The sequence below is a fragment of the Gorilla gorilla genome, chromosome 1, assembly GCF_029281585.2.
Source record: "Gorilla gorilla gorilla isolate KB3781 chromosome 1, NHGRI_mGorGor1-v2.1_pri, whole genome shotgun sequence".
NCBI classification, from domain to species: domain Eukaryota; kingdom Metazoa; phylum Chordata; class Mammalia; order Primates; family Hominidae; genus Gorilla; species Gorilla gorilla.
The window spans coordinates 101,987,008-102,010,274 of record NC_073224.2 but is presented as its reverse complement, the minus strand read 5'-3'; the positions used below and the strand labels follow the sequence as shown (position 1 = coordinate 102,010,274).

Here is a 23,267-nt window from a genome sequence, read left to right as displayed (position 1 = left end):
TCACCGAAGTCTCTTGTTTGTGCCAGGCCCTGGTGGGCCCTTTTACCCAGCTCTCTTAGCTAATGCTCACAACATCAGCGTGTGGCCAGCATTATGACCTGTTTATACAGGGGAGGAAACAGACTCAGGGAAATTCAGTGATTTGCCCGAGGTCACCCATTAGACGGCAGCAGGGCTGAGATTAGAACTCTTGATTCTAAATCTAGAATCTTCCATGTCATACCATATTTCATTTTCTTTTCATAAAGACCTAATTAATACTGCAGTCATTATTGATTCAATCCTGAGAGCATGAGAACACAGCCAGTACAGACTATTAATCTGCATTTCCTCCTTGAGATGTGCCAGCCATAAAAAATGTAGCAGCTTCAAAAACTACAAACTAGAAAGGGGCCTGAAGGAAATTTGGTGCCCGATGAATAAATCTTATGTCAGCTCAGGATTGTTGTAATAGCAGTTCTGCATAATGTTCATAAGGCTTGGGTTTCCTGCGGTCCCTGAAATCGACCAGGGAGGTGAGGAAGGAAGCAGCCATTCCCCACCAGGGTGCCCAAGGACTCCCACCAAATTAGAATGTGGTCCCAGCCCCAGGAACTAAATTTATCCTGAAAGGACATTCGGATCAGAATGTTCTCTGCTACAAGAGATCCTGTCCCTCATTGTCCTCCTCTTTCTCTTCTTCCAGAGCCAGGCAGTATTGGCTGTAAAACTCAGCCCTGTCAATTCAGCTTGAAAACCACACACACACATGCAGTCAACCCGCAGCAACAGACACCACATGTTTAGATTTGAAAGATGGGAAAGACTGAGGCAAGCAGGAAAGGAGAGGCCAAGGACACACAGAGAAGGTGAGACAAGGTGGTTTTAGTGAAGCTGAGCACAGGGTCAAAGAGGAACTGAGAAGAGGAAAAAATGTCCCCGGGTGGCTGTGGACAACTCGAGCCCGTAACCCAACAGCAGCTGGGGCAAGTCATTCCCTCTACAGTGCCAGCTGCTCCTTCCCAAGCCACGCAGCTCCTCCTACCTGTCCCTACGCTTCAACCTTTTGAGCCCACTTAACACTCAGAAGCCCCCCGCACAAAGTCGGCTTTGGGTGATGTCACTGCTGCTGCGGGTGACAGCCAGGCCCTGGGGATAGAAGCCTGCTCTGGGATGGTGGCGGTTTCCAGCCACCCTACCAAACCTGCAAGGTTGAATTCTGCAGGCAAAGGAAGGATGTAAACTTCCTGCCTGGGGGAGAAGCTAAGTCCCCGAGGCTGCTGGAGAAGAGTGTATTTTTAGGCATAGGCTTGATTTGTGAACAATAAGGGAAGAGCAAAATTGTAAAATCCTAAGGTTCTTGTGAAGTCTGATCAGTGTCGCTCCTGCTAAACATCCAAAAAGATCCGACAGAGCAAGACAAACTCGGGCTGCCCTCAAGCCCTGGCTCCTGGTGGGGTGGTGTTCAGTCAGTGAGATCAGAACCTCAGCATTTTGGGGTGGGAGGGGTGTTTTTCCATTCCTCTGACTCTTAAACAAGAGTGTACCAAGTGGCTCTCATCTTTAATCCTAACAATCTCCCAAGGAGGGAGATTCATCCACCATTCCTCTAGCCCAACCCTGTACTCTAAGGTCAGAGCAGGTCCCAGTGATTGAGGGGGGTTCAACCTGTATCATAATCTACACCCATCTCCCATCCCCATTCTTACCTCTCAGTCTTTGATACAGACTATTGACATTCTCTCCATCTTACATAAAATGCTTTGCCGGTGCTACCTGAAGACAAATTCCCTGGCTTCCCTCTCCCGCCGTCAGATCGCCATCCCCCAACCCCTTCTCATAGATAGAATGGGGCTACTACCATTTTAGACCTGGGTGCCTCATCTCTCCAGCTGCTGCTCACCAGGATATGGCTCCAGCCCCTCTTTCTATTCTCACCTTTCAACATTCCCTTTACGATCAGCTGCATGCCTCCCATTCCCCAGAGCCCTGAGCTTCTGCATTCTTCACAGCTGCTGGAGCTGGTCGCTTCCCCTAGAGGACCCTCAACCCACCTGCACCTGCTAGAACTGACCCCATGACCATCTCAGATGCCCTGCACAGCAGCGTCCTCATTCCCATCTAGGTGGAACTGTGCGCCGTGCCCTCCACACCCTTGTCCTCAGCACCAGCAGCCAAGGCGTGTGTGTCTGTGTGCTTATCTCTCCATTAGATCACAAGCCTGTTTAGGGCAGGGACCTTGCTGTCCCCAAGGTGCCTGGCTCAGAACAGCCCTTCAATAGCTCTGTGCTGAATGAATTAATCACCTTTTGTCCAGTCCTCAGGGGAGAGAATAGTTGCTATTTCTAACAGCAGCAGGAAGACAAATATCGCCCTGCCCACTCCCCCGCCTCCCATTCCACACATACACACCCACTGGTGGCAATTTCTCTTTGCTCTCAAATCGATATGGTTTCTAGCACATTCTAGCAAGAAGCACCATAAAGAGCTGAGAGGGACCTTGGAGAGCCCTTAGCTTCCTCCCCAGATGCACAAGTGAGGGATCTGAGGGCAGTGTGGGGCAGGGTCTGCTGGCGATCACACAGCAGGCAGGTGTCGGGGACATACCTGACTCCCTGCCCGGTGCTCCCGCAGAGCCGCCTCGTGGCTCTGAGTTCAGAGGCGGTGGCTGCTCTGCGCCCAGTGGATGGCTCCGCCATGTCTGGTTACTGATCTCTGGTTTGTGGCTGTGCCTGATGTAGTCACAGGTCAGTGGTCATAGCCAGGCCCAGCTGCTGTGGCTGAGCAGTGTCTCTGAGAACGTCCAGCCACGGTGGCCGTGCCTCAGCACTCTCCTGTGACACAACATGATCTCACCGAGTGACCAGGCGTACGGCTTCACCCGTCCATTTCACAGACTCAACACTCAGCCCCAGCAGCCAAGCCCCAGCACCAGCAGCCACGCTTTCATTTCACAGACTGAGAGTAACACGAGACCGGGTCCAGTCTGTAGTTCACAGCTCTGTCCCATACCAGGCACCATGCCCCTCACAGAGCATGGCTCAATAAACACGTGTTCTATGAACGCACAGCAGGCTTATTTGGGGGCTGGGGTGGGAGGGCACATAAAACTACAACCTCACAGGAGGCCACAAAACTTTTAAGATGAAAAAGATTTGCAAATCCTTGAAGTTTCTTCTTTACTTCTCCTGTCTTTAGTCCAACCAAAGAAAGTTTACCTCCCAGATTTGACTTCCGGTTCGACATTTGTATCAATGGTTTAGATGAAGCTATTATACTCAGGCTCATCAAATATGGGAGGGCAGGAAGCTGGGAGGCCCCCAGATACATGTTGCTGAGTGAGATGCTGAAAGGCCTGGACAGACTAGAATGAAGGGCTGAAACAGCTGCAGGGAAACGTAACAGAAGAAAATGAAAGGTACAGTTCTCACCTAAAAAGCCAACGGTATTAGCAAGGATGGGAGATTGAGGGGGCAGAGGGTGGGGAGCTGCTTAGCAGCTCATGAGAAGACAGAGGGGTTTTAGTAAATATTCAATTCAATATAAACTAACAGGCTACCATGAAAGCTAAAAGTCACTGGCTGTCTTCGGCTGCAGTAACAAAGTGAGAAAGCAGGTCGGTGCCCTCTGTACTGACCTGATCCCAGTGGTGTGTAAGGGTCAGTGTGTCACCAGATCCCTGGGCTGCTGTGGACCAAGCAGATCCTGTTCAGAGTAGCAAGATCAGGGTGGAAACAGGATTATTGACATGATTATGCCAGGGAAGTGGGGGCATTTAATCTAGGGAAGTCCTGGGTCCAGCTTAGGGGAGCTTGGGTGGAAGGCTGCTGGCACCTTACCATAGGAACGGGCAGAAGGAGGGGAAAATATGGGCAGGGAAACAGGAAGGCTGCTGAAGCCTGACTCACCCAGGCCACTGGCAGCCCAAGGCACAGTGTCTAAGGGAAAGACCAGACTCAGCCCAGGCAGATGATGGCTTGACGGTAGAGGCAGGTCTGATCCTGAGGGCCTGGGGACTATCAGGGACACTGTGACTCCAGGTGAGCAGAAGTAGAAGTCAGCCCCTCAGAAGGCAGGGAGGCAAGAAAGAACAAGACCCAGTATGGGGCTCAGCGAGGCTTCAAGGAAGACCCTAGCCTAGTTGGGATCAGAAGGCAAGGCAGAGAAACTGAAGCGGGTCCCAGTTCTGATGGTTGGGCAGGCTACCCTGAGATGGCTGCCCTTCTACCTCCCCAAGGGTGCTGGGCCTCATCCTTGAGGCAAGCCTTGGACCCAAGGGGAGGACAATAGGGAAACCAGGAGAAGGAAGGGATTTTAATAGGCAGAGGAGCCACCACAAGGCACAGCCAAGGTGGGGGTATGGCTGGGATGAGTGCCTCCAGAGCTGCTGCAAGGTTGGGCCAACACTGGGTTACTGTTCAGCCCTAGGCTTCCTAATATTCACCCTTGTTGGAGGGAAGTCCCCATGACTCAGCCCACCTTCTAGGCTGCTTCTAGCCATTGTAGGAACCAGGGGTAGAAGAGTTAATTTGAGGACGGGCCTCTCTCCCCCAGGCAGGGCAACCTGGCTAGCTTTGGAGATGGTCAACTCAAACAGTTGACCTCAACACCCTCTGCCCTCACCAGCCACATGACTGTGGACACATCTCTTACCTTCTTTGCTTCAGTTGCCTTATCTATAAAGGGGGTATGAATACAGAGCCTAACTACGGGACTGTCGCCAAGAATCACTGAGATGATAAAGTAAAGGCACAGTCCCCAGCACACGAGAGATCAACAGATGGAGGCGACACTATTACCACCTGTGGGATTACCAACCACTTCCCCAATCTAAACTTGGAATCAGAACCCTGGCCCGTGACATTAGGGCGATGGGACAGGGTAAAGGTAAGTTTAGGGGCTGACAAAGTGGGAGATGCTTGTGGAGACGATGTGCGAAGAGAGCTCACCACAAGCCTTGGTGGGGGCACACAAGGCCACATAGAAAATGACAAAGTCAGTTCTGGAGATGGATGGTGGTGACAATTATACAATAATAAGGATACAATTATATATCCTAATAAGGATACAATTGTATATATACAATAATAAGGATACAATAATAAGGATACAAATATATATATAAGAATATAATTATACAATTAACGTCACTGAACCATATACTTAAAAATGGTTAAAATGCTAAATTATAGGTTATGTATATTTTACCACAAGTTTAAAAAGTGTTTTAAATGAACAAGTCTCAACTTGGACCCAGGTCTACGGACCGCACGCTCAGTGTCTCTCCCACCATCATGCTAACAGGACAGGTTTGTATGGGAGATGCCTTTGGAGGAAACAAAACTGCTCAACTGAATTGCATCGAATTATTTAATTCAAAGGTAAATCAGGGGCAGTTCATCTCTTTTCCTCGTCCAATTGTTGGGTTTTGGAGAATTTGAGCGGTGGTGATTTTGCCATTTTTTCTCTTAAAAACAGGAAAATGTCATTTTACTAGATTTGTACTCAACAGGAAACTAGAATTATCAGAATTTTCTTGATAGCACAATGCAACAACACTTGTATAGAAGCCTCCAAACACTAAAGATTCGACAGTGCCTTCCAACTTTACAAATCCTCAGAGAGTCAATGATCCTTACCTCAGGAGTCACTGAGTCCTACTATGCACAGTGCTCTTCGTTAGGCACAGCAGGGGTGGCTGCAGGGATGATTGGGAAGACGCTGGCCTCCCTGAGCTTAACTGAGTGCCATGTTTCTTAATAAGAGTGTGCACTGGACCCCCTGCGGTGCTGTCAAAACACACATTCCCAGGCAGTGGGGTTCACCTGCCTATGCAGGACCCAGACATGACACAGGGGATCTGAGGCACACCCCTGATTGAGAACCGCTGCCACGGGGGAAATGATCATCATTGAAAAATGGTAACAACAAAACCAAATAGAACGGATTAACTTTGAAAAAGTCATGGATGACACACCTTGGCACTCTCAGAGAAACAGAATATTCTTTTTTTTTCTTTTTTTTTTTTATACTTTAAGTTCTAGGGTACATGTGCACAACGTGCAGGTTTGTTACATATGTATACATGTGCCATGTTGGTGTGCTGCACCCATTAACTCATCATTTATATTAGGTATATCTCCTAACGCTATCCCTCCCCCATCCCTCCTCCCCACAACAGGCCCCGGTGTGTGATGTTCCCCTTCCTGTGTCCATGTGTTCTCATTGTTCAATCCCACCTGTGAGTGAGAACATGCGGTGTTTGGTTTTTTGTCCTTGCGATAGTTTGCTGAGAATGATGGAGAAACAGAATATTCTATTAAGCTGAGCACTTGTTCCCCATGACTTTGGAGAAGTGGGAGTCTGTGTTCACGGAAGGAGGTTGGAATGGATTGCTAAGGCAGGGGACTTGGCCACTTACTCTATTATCCCGAAAACTTTAAGCTGTCTGACCAGCTCCTGTGTGTAAGAGACTCAAGAGGAGTCACCTTTAAACTTTAAGATGTTGGAGCCAAAGAGCTGTCTTTATTATTGTTTTCTATGTCAAGTTTGAGGCTGTGTTTAGGGGACAGCCAGCTCTGTGACTGGGCAGAGGCAAGGCTATTAAGAGAAGGGACAGAAGTTGTTCGGACAGTCCCACAAAGGGCCTCCTGAACACAAACCAGGTCAGTCATTGTTACCAAAAACCGCTCACAGCCACTCTCCCGACATTTTCCTCTCCTTGTCACGCAGTGTCCCTCAGACATGGAATTCTGGCTACAATCAGAGTTCTCAGAGATCATCTGGCCTAATCTGCCCACTTTACAGACAACACAACTGAGATTGAGCTAGAACAAGTAGCTTGTCCAAGCTCACAAGTGATCAGCATCCCAGACAAACTGGCCCTGGCCTCTCGTCCCATGTAGAATGGGCAGAGGGTTGCTGGGGTGGGAGCCCCTTGGGCAGGGCAGTTGTTAGGCTGCTTTTTTTTTTTTTTTTGAACATTTTCATTCTCTCAGCTGCCCATGCTGGGACTGTGATTTTTTGTATCCTGAATTACACTGGAAGCTTCCTGAGAAGCGTGTCCACGGCCCCCTCACTTCACATGGCCTAGGGCGAGGACAAGTGTGTGGTTTCCAAGGTAACACATAGCTGGGTGGATTCAGCCTCCCAGGCCGCCTCCTCTTCCCGGGAGGCTTCATCTTGAGCCTGCAGGAGAGGAGGCGTGGGAGGCCAGGCGACGCACCGCCTTCCCATTCACAAACACGGACTCTTCCCGAAACCAGTCTCCCCTCTGTCCTCCTGCCAGGGTTCAAAGGCAGATGACCCCTCCCCACCCCGTCCTGAACTCCTGGAGCTAAGCAAGCTCCTGGAGGACTTGGCAAGAGGCGTTTGCCTGGAAGCCAACAGAACCCCAGCTGACGGGGAGGTCAAGCCTTAACATGCCCGGAGCAGGGCTTTTCACACCTGTTAATGGACACAGCACCGCCCAGTGAGAGCATGATCCAGGATGACATTCCCCAGAGACAAAACAGAAAGTCAATACAGGCAGCCGAGAAGCAAGCCTTGCTGCCACCACGAGCACACCCACCCCATTGGAGACGCCAGCCAGGGCCAGGGAGAGCAGCCGGGGGCCCTCACACCTGAGGGACAGGGAGCAGGGGCAGGAAAGCCCCCTCTGAGGCAGAAAGGGTTAAGCCCAAGTGTTTAAATGTTTAGCAAATAAAACCAAAATGTCACACAGAGACTGCCAGGGCTGGTGTAGTAACCATGGCAATCCATGGCCAGCGGCCGATCCAAGTGAAAAGGTGCTGGGATCGAGGTGGGCCTCCCAGAGAGTGGCAGGGAGGGCCGTGGTGGGCATGGCCAGCTCACTGGGCAACCTGCTGGGACCCGCAGCCCCTTAGGATGCAGAAAGCACGGGCCAGATGCCAGGGCTGTGGGCTTCAGGTCAGGCTCTCAGCCTGTGAGAGGCTCCCCTTTCTCCTTAGAATGAGGAGGGAGTAAATCTGCCATGCCTACCCCAGCTTTGTCATTCATTCATTCATTTATTCAGCCTACACTCATTGAATAGCACCTACTATGTGCTAGGCACTCTCATGCCTTTGGGGGTCCAACAGTGAATGCAATACAGTCCCCACTGCCATGGAGCCCACAGTAAGAGAAGGGAGTTGCAGGCAAGAAATAGTATTCACAACCAACATACGACACACAGGGACAAGTAAGAGCCGGTGCTATAAGAGCTGGTGCTAGGTCCACTCCTAGAAGGGGCACCCTGGGGTCAGGGAAGGGGGATGATGGCCAGAGAGAGTTCCTGGAGGAGGAAATATCTATGCTGAAACCTAAAAGGCAAAAAGGTGAAGGCGGCCAGGCCCAAGGCCTCATAGATGTGAAAACCCTCTAAAAAATACAAAGCGCTAGACAAGATGTGGCCACACCGTCGTCTCTGAGGCGCTTGCTAATGTATCAGCTCTGAGCTTTCTGTCTTCAAAGTGTAGTCTGACAAGGATTTATTCCATGGTGTTCTGACTTCTCGGGCCCAGTTGGTGGTGTAGCTCCTCTGTCTATTTCTCCCTTTCTTTCTAGCCCCACTGTGCACACCTGGGCCAGGTAGGAGGCCGAGGCCCAAAGAAGAGCAGCGCTCCAGTGAATCCCTATCACCGGTCGCTGTTCCCTGGAACACATTCCCCATTTTCAATTTCCCTTGTGTGCTGTGATCAACCAGGGGCACACTCATGAAAGTGGGACAGGAGAGGGATGTAAACCTGGCAGAGGAGGCCCCCATCTGGAATTTCCTTGTTGAGGTCTCCTCCCCTTCAGTACGAGTGGCCCGAGCTCCCTCCTTCCATCTGCTCATCACATCTGAGTTAAGGAGTTGACATGCTCAAACCTAGCCAGGCTGAGAACTCTGTCTGGGGGTCTCAAGATCTCGGAGGTTCAATGAAGGTATTTCTAATTCATCAACCAACCAGCCAGAGACACCCTTAGGAAACCTCTACCAGGTGTCTGAAGAAGGATGGGGACTCTAGCCCCTACCTGGGGGGTTTGGGCAGCCTCCACCTCCCTTCGGAGGACAGGCACAGCTTCCTTCTCTTTTTTTTCCTCTCCTGAAACGCTCTGGTCCAGCTTTGTCCTGAGCATACAAGGTCTCTGCTCCTGGCGAATACGGGGCACAGCATCATCTCCGCGTGAAACCTGCCCAGCCTTTCTGGGAGAAATGCATCACTCCCTCCTCCGTGGCCACTTGGTGTTTCACAGACCCTCATATTATGGCACTTATGACCCTGGGTCACAGTGGATAAAGGTCTAGGACAAACCAATTTCCAAAGGCAGGAATCAGGTCTGCTTTATTTCTGGATTCTCAATGCCTAGCACAAAGTAGTCCTACAATAAATGTTTGTTGAATAAGTAAACGAATGAATGGACTCACCGTTTTTATAGACTGTACTAGGGTTGGAAAATTTAGAGAGGTCAGTACATGCTCTGCTATTATACCTTGTCTCTCAGTGCCAGGACACCTTACAGGTTACATTCAGGATGTGACTTGAGCCTGCTTTCTTTTACAGGGAGAAGGGAGGGTGAGGGCACAGAGCAAGACGCAATGTGAGTTGTCCTGTCTGTTCTTTCAGGGGAAGACACCACTAACTCATTTAGCGGTGGGACCCCAAAGCACCTGGACCAGCAACACCTCCTGCATTACAGACACCCATGTCCCTGTGACAGCACATTACACGCACCCAGGAGGACACTCCCATCCACAGAGCAATTATGCCACAGGAAGTGAGGCTTCCTATAATTTATGTCCTGTAATTTCAAGTAATTTCCCTGTCTGCTCAGAACTCTATTGGTATTTAATGAAAATATCCACTTTTATATACCTAATAAATTAAAAGCCTCCCCTTTTTTTGGTCCCTTGTATTTCAAATTCATGAGGTTGAAGGCCCATAGTTTGTTACTACCGTTACGTTTCTGTTGAGTTTGAAGAAGACTGGAAACATCTGAGACCAACGCTAGATCTTGAGGGGATTGATATCCCCAGGCAAGAGTGGATCTCCACCCCATTGATCTGATTGATGCCTTTTACTTTGAAGATAGCCAAGAACCACAATTTGAAATTAATGATCTCTGAAGCTCCCATTCTGGGACTGGATTATATGAACTCTGCCACTGCTCTGTATCCCATCCTGGGTCACAGTAGTCTCTTCAATTTAATTCAACAAACATTCACTGACTACCTGCTATGTGCCCGGCATTGGCCTGGATGTAGGGACCGCACCTCCCATCCCTGCAACTTTATTAAGGATGCCAGGCTCTGCTCCACGCCTCTGGATGTGAATGTCCATGCCTGGGGCTCTGAGCCAGGCACTTCCTCCCAGGGGTACTGGATCCCTCCCATCCTCCCTTCCTCACTCCTGCCCCAGCTCTGGGCATCAACACCCCTCACCTGGCCCATGATGACGTGCTTCCCACTGTCCTCCTGCCTCTGAAATTGGCCTTTCCTATATTTGCATGCTGCAGATGAAGAATGCTGTCTAAAATGTAAATCTGATCATCTCTGTCCCCAGCTTAAAACCTTCTCATAGTTTCTGCTGCTGCCTACAGGACATTCCAAAACCCTTCAGCAAGGCAAACAAGTCCCTACGGGTCCTTCCCACCCTCCATAGTGAACTTGCCCCCCTACCCAGGACCCTGTCCTTGAGACATTCCCAGTGTGCTCTGCAGTTCCCCATCTCAGAGCCTTTGTTTACTCTGAGACCGCTGTCCGGGGTATCCTTTCCACTCTGTCAGCCAGACAAACACATTCTTACTTAAGCTAAGGAGTTCTGCATATATTATCTAATTTAATCTGTACAATAACCCTTTCTGGTAGGTACTGGTTCCGGGTGGGTAGGCATATTCAAACCTACCCCCAAAGGCTGAGGAAGCTGAAAGGCTGAAGAAAGGGGCTGACATATCCAGTTTCTCAGAAAGAAGCATTTAATAGGGACTTATGAACAAAAGCCACAGTCTCCGGCAGCAGTAAGACAAGATGGTGGATCCTGCACCACGACCCCCTAGTCCCAGGGATTAAATACCAGAGGGAAGGGGTATATGTGCTTCAGAAGCAATTTGCCTAAGGGCAGGACTTACAGTAAACAGTAGATAAAGGAGAAATCTTAGAGGCTTTCCCGAAACTGGGTTAATCGGAAGTCAATATGGAGGATCAGCATCCAAGATGGAGTTGCTGTGGCCTCCACAGTATGGTTATTAGTCCTATTTTACAGAAAGGAGATAGACTAAGAAGGATTAAGTAACTTGCTAAAGGCCACCTACACACTAAATGTGACAAACAGCATGATTTGCACCAAGCTGGGCTGCTCTGAAGTCTACATTCTCAGTAGAGAACGTTCCTCAAGCCTGGGTCATAACTGAGTTTTATGATTCTGCCTGCTAGCCTGCCTTCCAGGATGGCACCAGGGCCATTCATTAAAGCCATAGATTCACTCAAGGCTGGTGACCCCTGGGAGAAGCAATGGTGAATTCTGAGTCTCTCATCTAGAGAACTGGGCTCCTGTCCCGGGCTCTGCACCTAGAAGAACATTATTAAATAGATGCTGAACCAATGACTGCGCTTGGTGGGTCATCAAGGGCAAGGGAGGAGAGCATACTGGGGAGCAAGAGGAGTTCAGTGTTTTGTGTGTGGAGCCAGGGGCTGCCGGTGAGCCTGCAGCCTGGGGAGGGGGTTAGCACGTCTGAGAGCTGTTGGTGAGAGCTAAACCACAGAAGTAAATGGACTCTCCAAGGGAGAGCATGGTTTTCAGTCAGAGTTTTGGTAAATAAACAAAATGCATTGCTTCTTGTGTTTTCATTTCTCTCCCGGACACACTGGCCTGAGGAAAAGAGGTGCCTGAGTCTTTGAAAGGTCTGTGCTCCAAAACGCCAACAGAGAGGGAGACTGAGGAGAGATGGGGTGGGGTGCCATCTTCCAACAATGGAGACTACCACGCGGGAAACCAACCCCTTCTTTTCCCTGCTCCAGAAGCAGAACCAGGCCAGGGGGCAAGTTCCAGGGAGGCTGCCTCTTCTCGGCAGAAGGGCGGACTTTCTAAAGACATTGGTACGGCAGCCTCTCCCAGGGGGGCCAGCAGCTCCGTCACAGTAGCACACACAGAGGCCCTGGGGTTCCTGCACTAGGTGGACACTACAGTTTAAACGTGTCCCCTCCAAAATTCAGGTGTTGCCAATGTGGTAGTGCCAAGAGATGGGGCCTTTCAGAGATGTTGAGGCCATGAGGGCTCCTCCCTTGTGAATGGGATTGAGGCCTGTATCAAAGAGGCCCCATGCAGCGTTCAGTCCCTCAGCCTCCTGCCTTCCCTGCCTGAGGATGCAGCAATGTAGCGCCATCTTGGAAGCAGAGAGCAGCCCTCACCAGACAACCAAAGCTGCTGGCACCCTAATCTTGGACTTCCCGATCTCCAGAACTGTGAGAAATACATTTATGTTCCTTATAAATTACCCAGCTTGGGTGAGAGTTACCCAACAGTGTTTTAGAATTCTTCTTCCTGAAAAACTCAAGCCATCTAAATGAACAAGTAAGAATACTGTTCTAAAAGGTACTCCCCCAGCCTCACATGTGTGCTGGGCAGGGCCTGGGTCCTGGGTGTGAGCTTCTGGGGCAAGGCTGGGGAAGACGGGGACATGATCATCTGGTCCCTGCTAAAATTTAGCCAGGTGATCAGGAACCACTGTAGATGAGGAAAGCTGTGAGCAGATTCCTAGCAAAGGTCCTGACATCACCCAAAGGGGAGATGCAGCAGCCACCCCCTGCCCTGCCTGCTTCGCAACAGATGAGCAGCAGCTGGCCTTTGCCTGTGGAAGGGTGCTTGCTAAGCACTCCCCTCTGCATAACTTCATCAGTCACACTTGGGATAACTCCTTCCTCCACTCGCAGGAAGCAGGTTCTGCAGCTGGCTGAGCAGCCAGATCTAAATCAGAGAATTACAAGATTGGGGGGCTAAGTAAAAGATGAGGAAACTGAGGCCCGAGACCAAAAAGCTAAGTCAAGGTACGACCAGCTTTGGAAAATTGTTACCTTGAACTCAGCATGCTTTCCATTCAAAGAATGTGCTACAAACGTGCTATACTCTGCCGAGAAGAGTATACTGTCAGACACTATAAGTCTCTGGAAATGCAAAGATTAATGCAAAGATAACTGTCCCTGAGGTAGGGAAGAAAGACACCCAACAGAAAACTACCATATGGCCCAGTAAGGTATATACAAGGGCGCTCCGTAGGAACCTCCCTCCCGCTGACTCTCTGGGCCCAAACTGTTCCCATTTCCCTCTGGCAAGAGAAGGTCTAGCTGGGCACAGAAAGAACTTTACTGGAAAGGTAAGAGGCACAGAGGAAGCCGGTTTTGGTGACTTTCCTCAAGTGACTGAGGCTGCAGGGAGGATAAGGGGCTGGGTGGTGGGAGCTCAGGGTACAGGCAGGGCTGGGCCAGAGCAGGAGGAAGCCCAGCCACCTGCCAGTACCAGGCAGTCATGATAGTGACCACCTGGTGGACCCAGCTGGTAAGTGCAAGGCCCAGCTAGAAGCAGTGGGACAAAGGTCACAGGAAAGGGACCAAAGTTTCCATTCTGTGAAAGCCCACTCTGTACTCTACACTGTTTCCAACCCCTGCAAGAGTTCAGCAAAGTGGGTGATGTGGTTCCCATACTTCAGATGGGGAAACTGAGCCCCAGAGTCAGGATTCAACACAACTGATTTCACTTTGTTTCTCCAAATTGTGTCAGGCCAAAATGAATGACCCCCAATAGCATCATCTACTGCCCATGATTAGGGCTGAAACAGAGATTGGCCATGAGCTGGACATGGGACAATGGGTACCCAGCCAGGTTCTGGGCTGTCAGCAACATGACCCTGCCACCAGGCCGGAACTGAGTCAAGCTGCAGCTGGACCAGAACAGGCTGAGAGCTAGGGCTGCAGGCCCTGGACTGGGAACAAGGACCTCAGGAGCATCAGAGGGAGGGACACCTGGCTCTACTCACCCCAATGCCTGGAGCAGAAAGAGGAAGTAATCAGGCCTAGCACCACCATAGTGTGGGGTTGAGGCTGAGAACAGCTCCTCTTCTTCCCCTTCCTCAAGCCTGGGTCATAACTGAGTTTTATGATTCTGCCTTTTTTCTTTGTTGTGTGTGACATCTCCCCACACAGGTCAGGGTGACACATAGTAATACAGTCTCCCTACAGATGAGAACACGAACACTGAGGGACTGCCTGGATCCCGTGGCTGGCTTTGGGTGGGGTGGGACCAGGCCCGGAGCCCAGACTGTCAACTTCTGTCCTGTCTCGGTTCCGTGGCCCTAGTCCTCCCTGCCTGTACTCCTGGCTCCTTTCTGGGGCTGACTGGACAGTGGTCTGAGTTAAAGTCCACCACTCTGTCCAATTCAGACTCCAGGAAGGAAGCTGCCTGGTGGCATCTGGCACAGGCACAGCCCCTGTCCAAGCACCTGCAACCCTTTAGAGGCTGAAGAGTCCCAGCATCCAGGTCAGTATCCTCTAGTCATTGACAGAATGCAGCCCTGCCAAGGTGGCCTGGAGCCAAGGCTTCCATGTCCCAGCCAGCCACAGTGGCCCCTGACCTTCAGACAAAAAGCCAAGGCTCTCTAGGAGGAGGAGGCACTCCCACCTGCATCCGCACAGCTGCTCCACCCTGAAAATGCCGAGTAACAAAAGGGACTGGATTTGAACGGTGTTGTTAAATAGCGCTTCACAAAGCACTCTCCCATGCACTCCTCATCCCATCCTCACAACAGCTCAGCAGAGCTGGAATAAAGGCCCCATGTTCTAGATGAGAAGATCAAGACCCAGGAAGGTCACGGGGCTGGCCAAAGACACACCAAGAAAAAAGGTCATGGCCGAGACTTGACCCCAGTGTTTCTGACTCTGAGCTCTGGTCTTCGTCAATCTCTCGCCTGCTGCCCAGATGTGAATCTATCTGTGCTCCTCCAGCCAAAGGACCGGGATGGTTTCCAGATTCACATGCACATGAGGAAAAACATCTGGATAGTTTAGAACTGCTCAGGTCCACAGCAGTGCAGGTCAGCCTGAAGGGCCGGGGGCTGGGGGAAGCTCACTGTCACCAGAAGATGCTTCAGATCTGTTCTCTCCTGTCTGACCTTCCTGGCCCGGGTTGAACCATCCTCCCTATGTCAGCCAAACTGGAAGTGCACCCTGGAGGCCCAGCCAATGTTTCTCTGGGTACCAAGTCACTCCTGGGCAGCAAGAAACAGAGGCCTTCTCGGCCACAGCAGACTCTTACTCTGTCTAGAAAATGACACCCCCAGCCTGGACCCACAAGGGTGAAGACCACACCATTCACAAAAAGCAGACTCCTTGGTGGAGTTTGGTGCAGCATATGTGGGGGTACACAAGGCAGGTCTGCCTCACTGAAGGGATGAACTGAGTGGCCCAAGTTCAGAAAGGACAAGAGACACAAAAGGCAGAGCAATGCATCAGGGGCTTTCCCGGTCCGATGGTGCTCAGTGAGGGTCCCGAATACGGCAGCCTCGCTCAACATGAAGCCCTACGTTTGCCTCTGGGATCCCCACTTTGAAGACAACTTAACAGTTATTCGAAAGCCACAGGGCAGCCTCGCAGTTTCCTCTCCCATTTGGGTCCAAACCAGAAGAGAAGAGCCACGATCTTGGGCACCGTCTTGTAAAATCACCCAAGTAGCTGCTAAGGGAGTGGGTTTTGGGTGTGGGGATGGGCTCGGCTCAGAGCAAGGCCAAAGGATCAGCCGCTGCATGAAGGGGTGAGGTGGGGGCACCTACCTGGACTTCACGTGTGTGGTAGGCGATGATCAAGCCCAAAAGGATGATGGTGGACAGACTGATAAGGCATTTCAGGGCCAACGAAAACATGGAGTCCTGCAGGAACAATGGAGAGAGAGAATTAGGGAGTGCGGGGAAAGGAGCGTCTCACTTTATTCTGCGGCTGTGTAAAAGAGAAGGGGTGGGGACACAGGAGGGACTGTTACCAGCCCCTCCTAGGAGCAGGTGTAGCACAAAGTCAGCCTGAGCCCCACAAAAGCCTTGGGCTGTGCCTGGGCCGGCTCTGTCTCAGCAGCTGCCCCCTCTGAGCCTCTGTTTTCTCGGGCTAAGTCGTATTTGCATTCCTGGGATGAACGCTACTTGGGCATGATGTATTATGTTTGTTATACACGGCTAGATTCAGTTTGCTGACGTGTTATTTAGAATTCGTGCTTCCATGATCATAACTCATATGAACATCATTCTTTCTTGTGCCGCTATTACATGGTTTGGGCATCAATATTACGCCAGCTTGGGCCTCTGTTTTCTCTTAAACCCAAACCAGAGGATTTTGGAGGCAGAATTCTTTCAGGAATGAATTTGAATGTCCCGGCAGCTGCTCTCATCTCCTGGCTTAGGCCAAGGGCAGAGGAGGGAGGCAGGGACGGCAGAGGAGCTACTGGAGAGAGAAGCCGGGAAGCACAGGAGCAGAGAGGGGTCCTGGCAGGAGAAGGATCCTGAGGGTCCCTCCTGCTAGGGATTAGGTGGGGGAGGTGAGCCCCGTGGCCTCCACTGCAGCCTTTCAGTCCCAGGGCAGCTTAGAGAAACCGAGAAGTGTGGTTAAGAGCATGACCTCTGGGGCCAGACTGCTGGGTCCCAGCCCTGTGACAGCCATTTAGGGCTACCTGACCTTAGAACGCCCACTCCACCTCTCTGCACCAGCATGCCTCCTGTGTCAGACGGAGATAATATTCTGGACTACCTCACAGGGCTGTTGTGAAAATAAAGGAGTTAATGTATGCAAAGTGCCCAGAACAGTGCCTGGCCAAGTAAGTGTTAACTACCCTTATCATTTACTTTGCATCCTCTACAAATCAGGGTGTCTGGGTTGGAACTTGGTGCACCTCTGGACATTTCGAAGCTGGAAGTAGAGATAACTCCTAGTTCCAAAGGAAGGCGGGAACACAGCCCTGAGCAAAGGCAGCAGATGAGATCCAGGAAGCATTTCCAAGCAGTGACTGTGTGTGTGGCGGCCCTGCACTTGGTCCTGAGTGGTGCACGCCACAAAAGAAACATTCCCTTCCTCAGGGAGTTGGTCATTAGAAGAATGATGCCTGATTTCTGGAAGGCACCTTACAGTTTACAAGGTGGTTTCACGTATTTGTTCTCATCCATCCTCACAACAGCCCTCGGCCTTTTACCTTATAGATATTACAGGCTGAGGCCCAGAGGAGGGTGGGTGGCTTGTGCCAGAATTCAAAGTCAAGGCCTCTGACTCGCAGTACAGAGCACTGCCCACAAGCCCTCAGGCACACTCTCCAATGGGAAACAACTTAGAAACATGGGAAGCATCCATTTAAATAGACCTAAATGACATCTTAAGACAACAAGGTAAGGTAGAGTATGATCAATTGCCAGAGTGAAACCTACAGTAGAGCTAGGGGAGCTCAAGGGAGGGAGGCCACTGTGGGTGGGTCAGAGACAGCTTTCAGAGGCAGATGTGAGGAGCAGCTGAGATCTGTGGGGTGAGGCGGTATGTCCAATATGGCAACCACAAGAATGAGAGGAGGGCTTGGGACTCGAACCCAGGACTTCCAAGTGCCCCGGTCCATGCTCTCGGCCCCACTCTGTGTGCTGAGATGGAATGAAAGTGCTCTCCCTGATGTCTATTAATCTCCCCATTCATTTAATTGGTACAGTTCTTGAGGCCCACTGGAGATACAAAGAAAACTAATAAAGTAACTAATTCATTCACTCTTTCACAAAAATTTCAACTACTTCTCATTTGCTGAGCACTTGCTAGATATCCAACAGTGTGCTAGATTCTATATATACAGTGATATACACCAGAAGCTTCTGATCTGGCTTATTCACTAACTCTGACTTTCTACATTGCATGGGGTCGTCCAACTATGGGAAAAGGTCTCCATTATTTGCTATGCATAAGATGATCTACACATAAGCCAGTCTTCTTTTAGCCTCTTCATGTTTCACAGTTCCATAAGAGCAGCCTGCAATCATTTACTCAGCACACATGTATGGGGGCCTAAGGAGGGCTGGTGCTGTTCTGGTCCAACATAAGCACAGAGAAGGACAGAACACAGTGCTGGCCCTCAAAAATATTTTGATCTTCACAAGCACTGCCTGGTGCCTGAAATGCTACCCAACCACAAGACCCAGATAGGGCTGAAAAGAGCAAATGGTGAATTCAGGAACACTCAGACTGTATTAGGGTAAGACAAACCTCCCTACATGAATCAACTGGGGACAGCTCACAATGTTTTCCAGCCAGAAATGACCATAACTTTCTTTTCAAAGGGGTCTGAAAGCATCTGGGAGCATCACACCTCCCCGGGAAGGATTTGGGATCAGCTGCACATTTCAGCCTCTTATTTATTTCTTTTGGCAGCAATGAATTGACATCAGAATCCAAGTCTATTTCCATCATTTTAAAGGAAGCAGTGAAGGGAAAGGGGCCAGATGCTCTCTCCTATGGGCCTCTTCCTTTTGTCCTAAAGCTCAAAACCTTTACATGAACAGGCAACTCCCACCTGCTTCTTGGTTTTGGCCAGTACAACCTCCCTGGCCAGCTCCAGCCCCGTGGGATGACCAAGCTGTGTGCTGGATCAACAGGGACTCTCGATATCTTACAGATTCCTTTGCATTCTCCATCGCATGTCAATAAAAAAAATTAACCAACCGCTTTTAATAGCTGGAAAACATGTCAAAGAAGTCTGGCTGAACTAGGAATGTTTTCTATTTGGTAAAATGTTGAATTAGCATCTTCTCTTTGCTGCCTGAACGTCAGTGAAGCTTGAAATTGATATGGTTCCTTGGGGGATGGCAGTGACACTGGGCTGCCATACATCCCAGGATAGGGTACCTGCCACACGCATTGCCCCCACTCACTCCTATCTGAGGACCAATAAAGGGCTTGTAGAACAGAGGGAATTCAGCGGTCAACTGGTCAACCCTTCTGCCCCGTGACTCAGAACTTTTCAACACAGAGTAACAATCCTTAACACACAGGAATACTTAGGAATTATATCCCATTTGATGAGAGTCATTTTTTTTTTTTTTTTTGAGACAGAGTCTCGCTCTGTCTCCCAGACTGGAGTGCAGTGGCACGATCTCAGCTCATGCAAGCTCTGCCTGCCGGGTTCACGCCATTCTCCTGCCTCAGTCTCCCCAGCAGCTGGGACTACAGGCGCCCGCCACCACACCCGGCTAATTTTTTTGTATTTTTAGTAGAGACGGGGTTTCACCGTGTTAGCCAGGATGGTCTCGATCTCCTGGCCTCAAGTGATCCACCCGCCTCGGCCTCCCAAAGTGCTGGGATTACAGGCGTGGGCCACCGCGCCCAGCTGAGAGTCATTTTTTAAAGTCATTTATTCCTAAATGCCCACAAATTTTCAAGTGGTTAAGTAGATTTGAGATCAGGCGTGATGAAACACTACGCAGCCACTAAAAACACTTCTGCACACAGCCGTAATCCCAGCACTTTGGGAGGCCGAGGTGGGCAGATCACGAGGTCAGGAGATCGAGACCATCCTGGCTAACACAGTGAAACCTCATCTCTACTAAAAATACAAAAAATTAGCGGGACTTGGTGGCAGGCGCCTGTAGTCCCAGCTACTCGGGAGACTGAGGCAGGAGAACGGCATGAACCCGGGAGGTGGAGCTTGCAGTGAGCCGAGATAGTGCCACTGCACTCCAGCCTGGGTGAAGAGCGAGACTCCATCTCAAAAAAAAACAAAAACAAAAACAAAAAAAAACAAAAAAAAAACAAAAAAACACTTCTGCAGACAATACCTGAAGACATGGAGAACGGTTGATGATAGAATATTAAGTGATAAACTCAGACCCCAAAACGATATGTAGTATATTTCCAATTATTTCATTTTTAAGCTTTTTTAGTGTAGAAAAAGAGTGAAAATATGTCAACAGAATTCCTAAGAGCTGCCTCCATCCATGTGGTCCCTGTTCTGCTCCAGGCCACGAGCCAGCCCTTCACAGATCTGTGATTTCTCATTGATGACAATAATCTGTAATAAAGCACATCTATAGGGGCCTACCATGCAAGGATGGCATTGTCAACCCACTCTTACAGAGGAGAAAACTTAAGTTCTCAGAAGTTAGGTAACTTGTCCAAGGGCATGTTACCTAACTTCTCACCATGGCAAAGCCAGGATTTGCAAAAGCCAGGTTTTACACCCAGATCTGTCTGCCTCCAGGTTCCATTGCCCTGCCTGTGCCCCAGCACCCCACCTGCTCTGGTGGCCACGCCTTGCTGGCCCTCCAATATCTGCAGTGAGGCTTCTTAGAGCTGTTCCAGCCTTTCCTCCCCTGAGGCTGTGCAGAGGGTGATGGAGTGTGTTCCCCAGCTTCTGAGCCAGCCACATAAATTGCTCTCCTGGCCTGCCTTGTAGCTTCCAAAAACAGGCCAGAACTGTAATGATTATGGTAGATCTTCCCAGAGACTTTGAAGTTCTAAATGTATTTTATTGTTTGGATCATCGCAAAAAAGAGAAAGCTATGCTTACAGACGGAGACCTGGAGGGGCACTGAACCAAACTGAGATATTAGCTTAACTGAGATAATGATGCACAGGCTCCTTCCCCAACCAAGCTGTTACCCACAAAGAGTATATGTGTATGGTTGTGTGTGTGTGTGTGTTTATACACATATGTGGTCCATTCACGATTTCTGTCACTGGCTGAAACCCCCAAAGGGAAAAGGTGATAGCATCTGAAGTTCATAATTTCTGAATTAAGGTCTGATGTGCCTGCCTGACATCACTATGTTTTGTGCATTCAATCTGGGAAATAATTGATTTAGAAATCTTTTCTATCTAATAAGGTTAACTTTTCCTTCAATTTCATGGAGAGGCTCCAAAATTGATTGATATTCAACATCGGCTTATGACTGTGGTTCTGTAATGGTTGTCCTAATTAGATACTCTTGCTAATTAATGCTATGCAAATTAAACCAGCCCCTCTTCCGCTAAAGGGAAGACCGCATCACTGGTCGCTGTTCTCCACGGAGGCCTGAGGCTTCTTTCCCTCCACATCAGCACCAAGCCCTGGCCTTCCTCCTTCCTCAATCTCACGCTGTCCAGTTCTTGGGATCTTTCATTCTTATCCATCATCCTCAGCTCCTATCTTAGCACAGCCTCCTCCTTCCAGGTGGAGCACCCTAATTTAATTGCAAGCCCAGGCGTGGTGGCTCACGCCTGTAAGTCCAACATTTTGGGAGGCCAAGGCAGGTGGATCACTTGAGGTTGGGAGTTCAAGACCAGCCTGGCCATCATGGTGAAACCCCATCTCTACTAAAAATACAAAAATTAGCTGGGCATGGTGGTGCATGCCTGTAGTCTCAGCTTCTCAGGAGGCTGAGGCAGGAGAATGGCTTGAACCCAGGAGGCAGAAGTTGCAGTGAGCCGAGATCGCACCACTGCACTCCAGCCTGGGAGACAGAGCAAGACTCTGTCTCAATAATAATAATAATAACAACAACAATAATAATAATAATAATTGCAGCTGTTGGCCCTCCCAGCATCCTCAGAGCGGCTTCCCAACCTGGCTCCTACCAGAAGTCAGCTAACAGAATCCTGTTTCAGTCACTAATGAATGAAGTGACAGAATGAAGTCACTCAGACCCTCTCTCTCCCAGGACTGTCCAACCTGAGACCGGGAGAGACAGCCGATGCTGTCACAGTGGGAAGGGAGACTCTGGGGACTCCAGAGGGCAGCTGGACCTCTGACCAGCCTGAGAAGGGAGAAGGGCCAAGACCCTGATACTTGCTAGCCAAGACAGCTCTGGAACAGAGGCCCAGGGTGTGCATCCGAGGGCGCAGGGGTCTCGGCCTCCTCCATAGCGAATGCCTGGCCTGGACAAGTTGCTTCCTTCTCCTAAGCCTCAGCCCCCCAGTAAAATGAGACTCCTGGACAGAACCTTCTCCGAAGTTCAGTTAAGCCTGATGACCAAGGCGCCGAGCACACATGCCATGACAAACAGGTCATAGGGACATGTCCAACACTCATTCCTTTTTTTTTTTTTTCTTATGAGTTTTCTTTTCCCAGGCATTTCTGTAGATGATGAAATGTTGGGTGTGAAACGGTCAGCCACAAAACCCACTCACACCATCTTCTCCTCAAACACAACAAGGCAAGCTTCCTATTTTTAGTCATGGGGGGCTAACGAAGATGTTCCTTGTCTCTTTCTAAATAACATAGGATTTGAAACCAAAAGGCCAGAGTTCAAGTCATGTCTTTGCTACTAACTAGCTGTGTGACACTGGATCGGTCCTTTAACCTCTCTGGGCCTCTGGTTTCTTCTCTGCAAGCAAGAACTACCCTTACTTTTCTCACAGCTGTTAGGGAATGAGATGAGATCATGCATATGAAAAATCTCATTCTGTTTTCACACAAAGAGAAGCATGCATTCCCTTGTAGTCAAACACCCCTTCTCTTGCCATACAGATGTCAGTGCAGGTAAATGCAGCTGATCCTCAGTCCGGAGCTGCTCACTGCACCCCCAATATCAGCATTTTATGGCTGCAATAATTTATAAAGATATCCCTGAGGCACTTCAGAAAGACACCTTTGCAATCTGCATAGCCAAACATTCATTCACTCGTGCATTCATACAACATATATTCACTGAGCACTTACCATGCCCAGGCACTGGGCTGGGCAATTGCCAAATGCCAGGGATTCCCCACCCCCTCCAACCCCAACCCGCTGAGCCTGAATCCCATCCAGGAGCTCCCAGGAGCTCATCCCAAGGGCTTCCCTCTGCACCATCATCGCCCCGTCACCTTGACATCCCATCCTGTCCCTCTTGGACACTCTCCCTGGCCTCTCTGTCCTGCCTACAGTGCAAGGTCAAGAAGAGACGGGCCAAGGGTCAGGTCAGGGGGCCCTGGAGGACACATCAGCCTGGGACAGCCAGGAATGGGCAGGAAGCCCAGGCTGAGGGAGAAAACCCACAAGTGGTTCCTTTGCGCTCGAGTGACCAGCTCTCTCCACAGCAGAGCTCAAGAATGGATATTAGAGGCCAAGCTCCAGGAATCTTTCCTGCCTGCCTGAGCCCACTGTGTGGGTGAGGACATCTTTACCACAGGTCCCAGGGGCTGGAGATTGGGCTAAACCTCACTGCCACCTTTTCTCCAGCCCAGTCACCTTCTTATATGAAGCTTCTGTTCTGGGCCCACCCCTCAACCCCACAGCCAGGGGATGCTTGAGGTGGATCCCCAGTGGGCGGAAAGCTGAGACAAGACCATCCACACT

General features: G+C 50.0%; 1 protein-coding gene across 5 annotated transcripts in view; it reads right to left on the bottom strand.

Moving 5' to 3' along the window:
- KCNN3 (potassium calcium-activated channel subfamily N member 3) overlaps positions 1–23,267 on the bottom strand; it is a 172,963-nt gene that overhangs the window by 108,945 nt on the left and 40,751 nt on the right. For all 5 annotated transcript variants that reach the window (XR_010129493.1, XM_055360651.2, XM_019023215.4 and 2 more), the window contains exon 2: positions 15,778–15,873. Coding sequence is in view for 4 of the 5 variants with exons in the window: in XM_055360651.2 (XP_055216626.2) it covers positions 15,778–15,873 (96 nt within the window). In the remaining variant the exon portion in view is untranslated. The remainder of the gene's footprint in view (positions 1–15,777; positions 15,874–23,267) is intronic.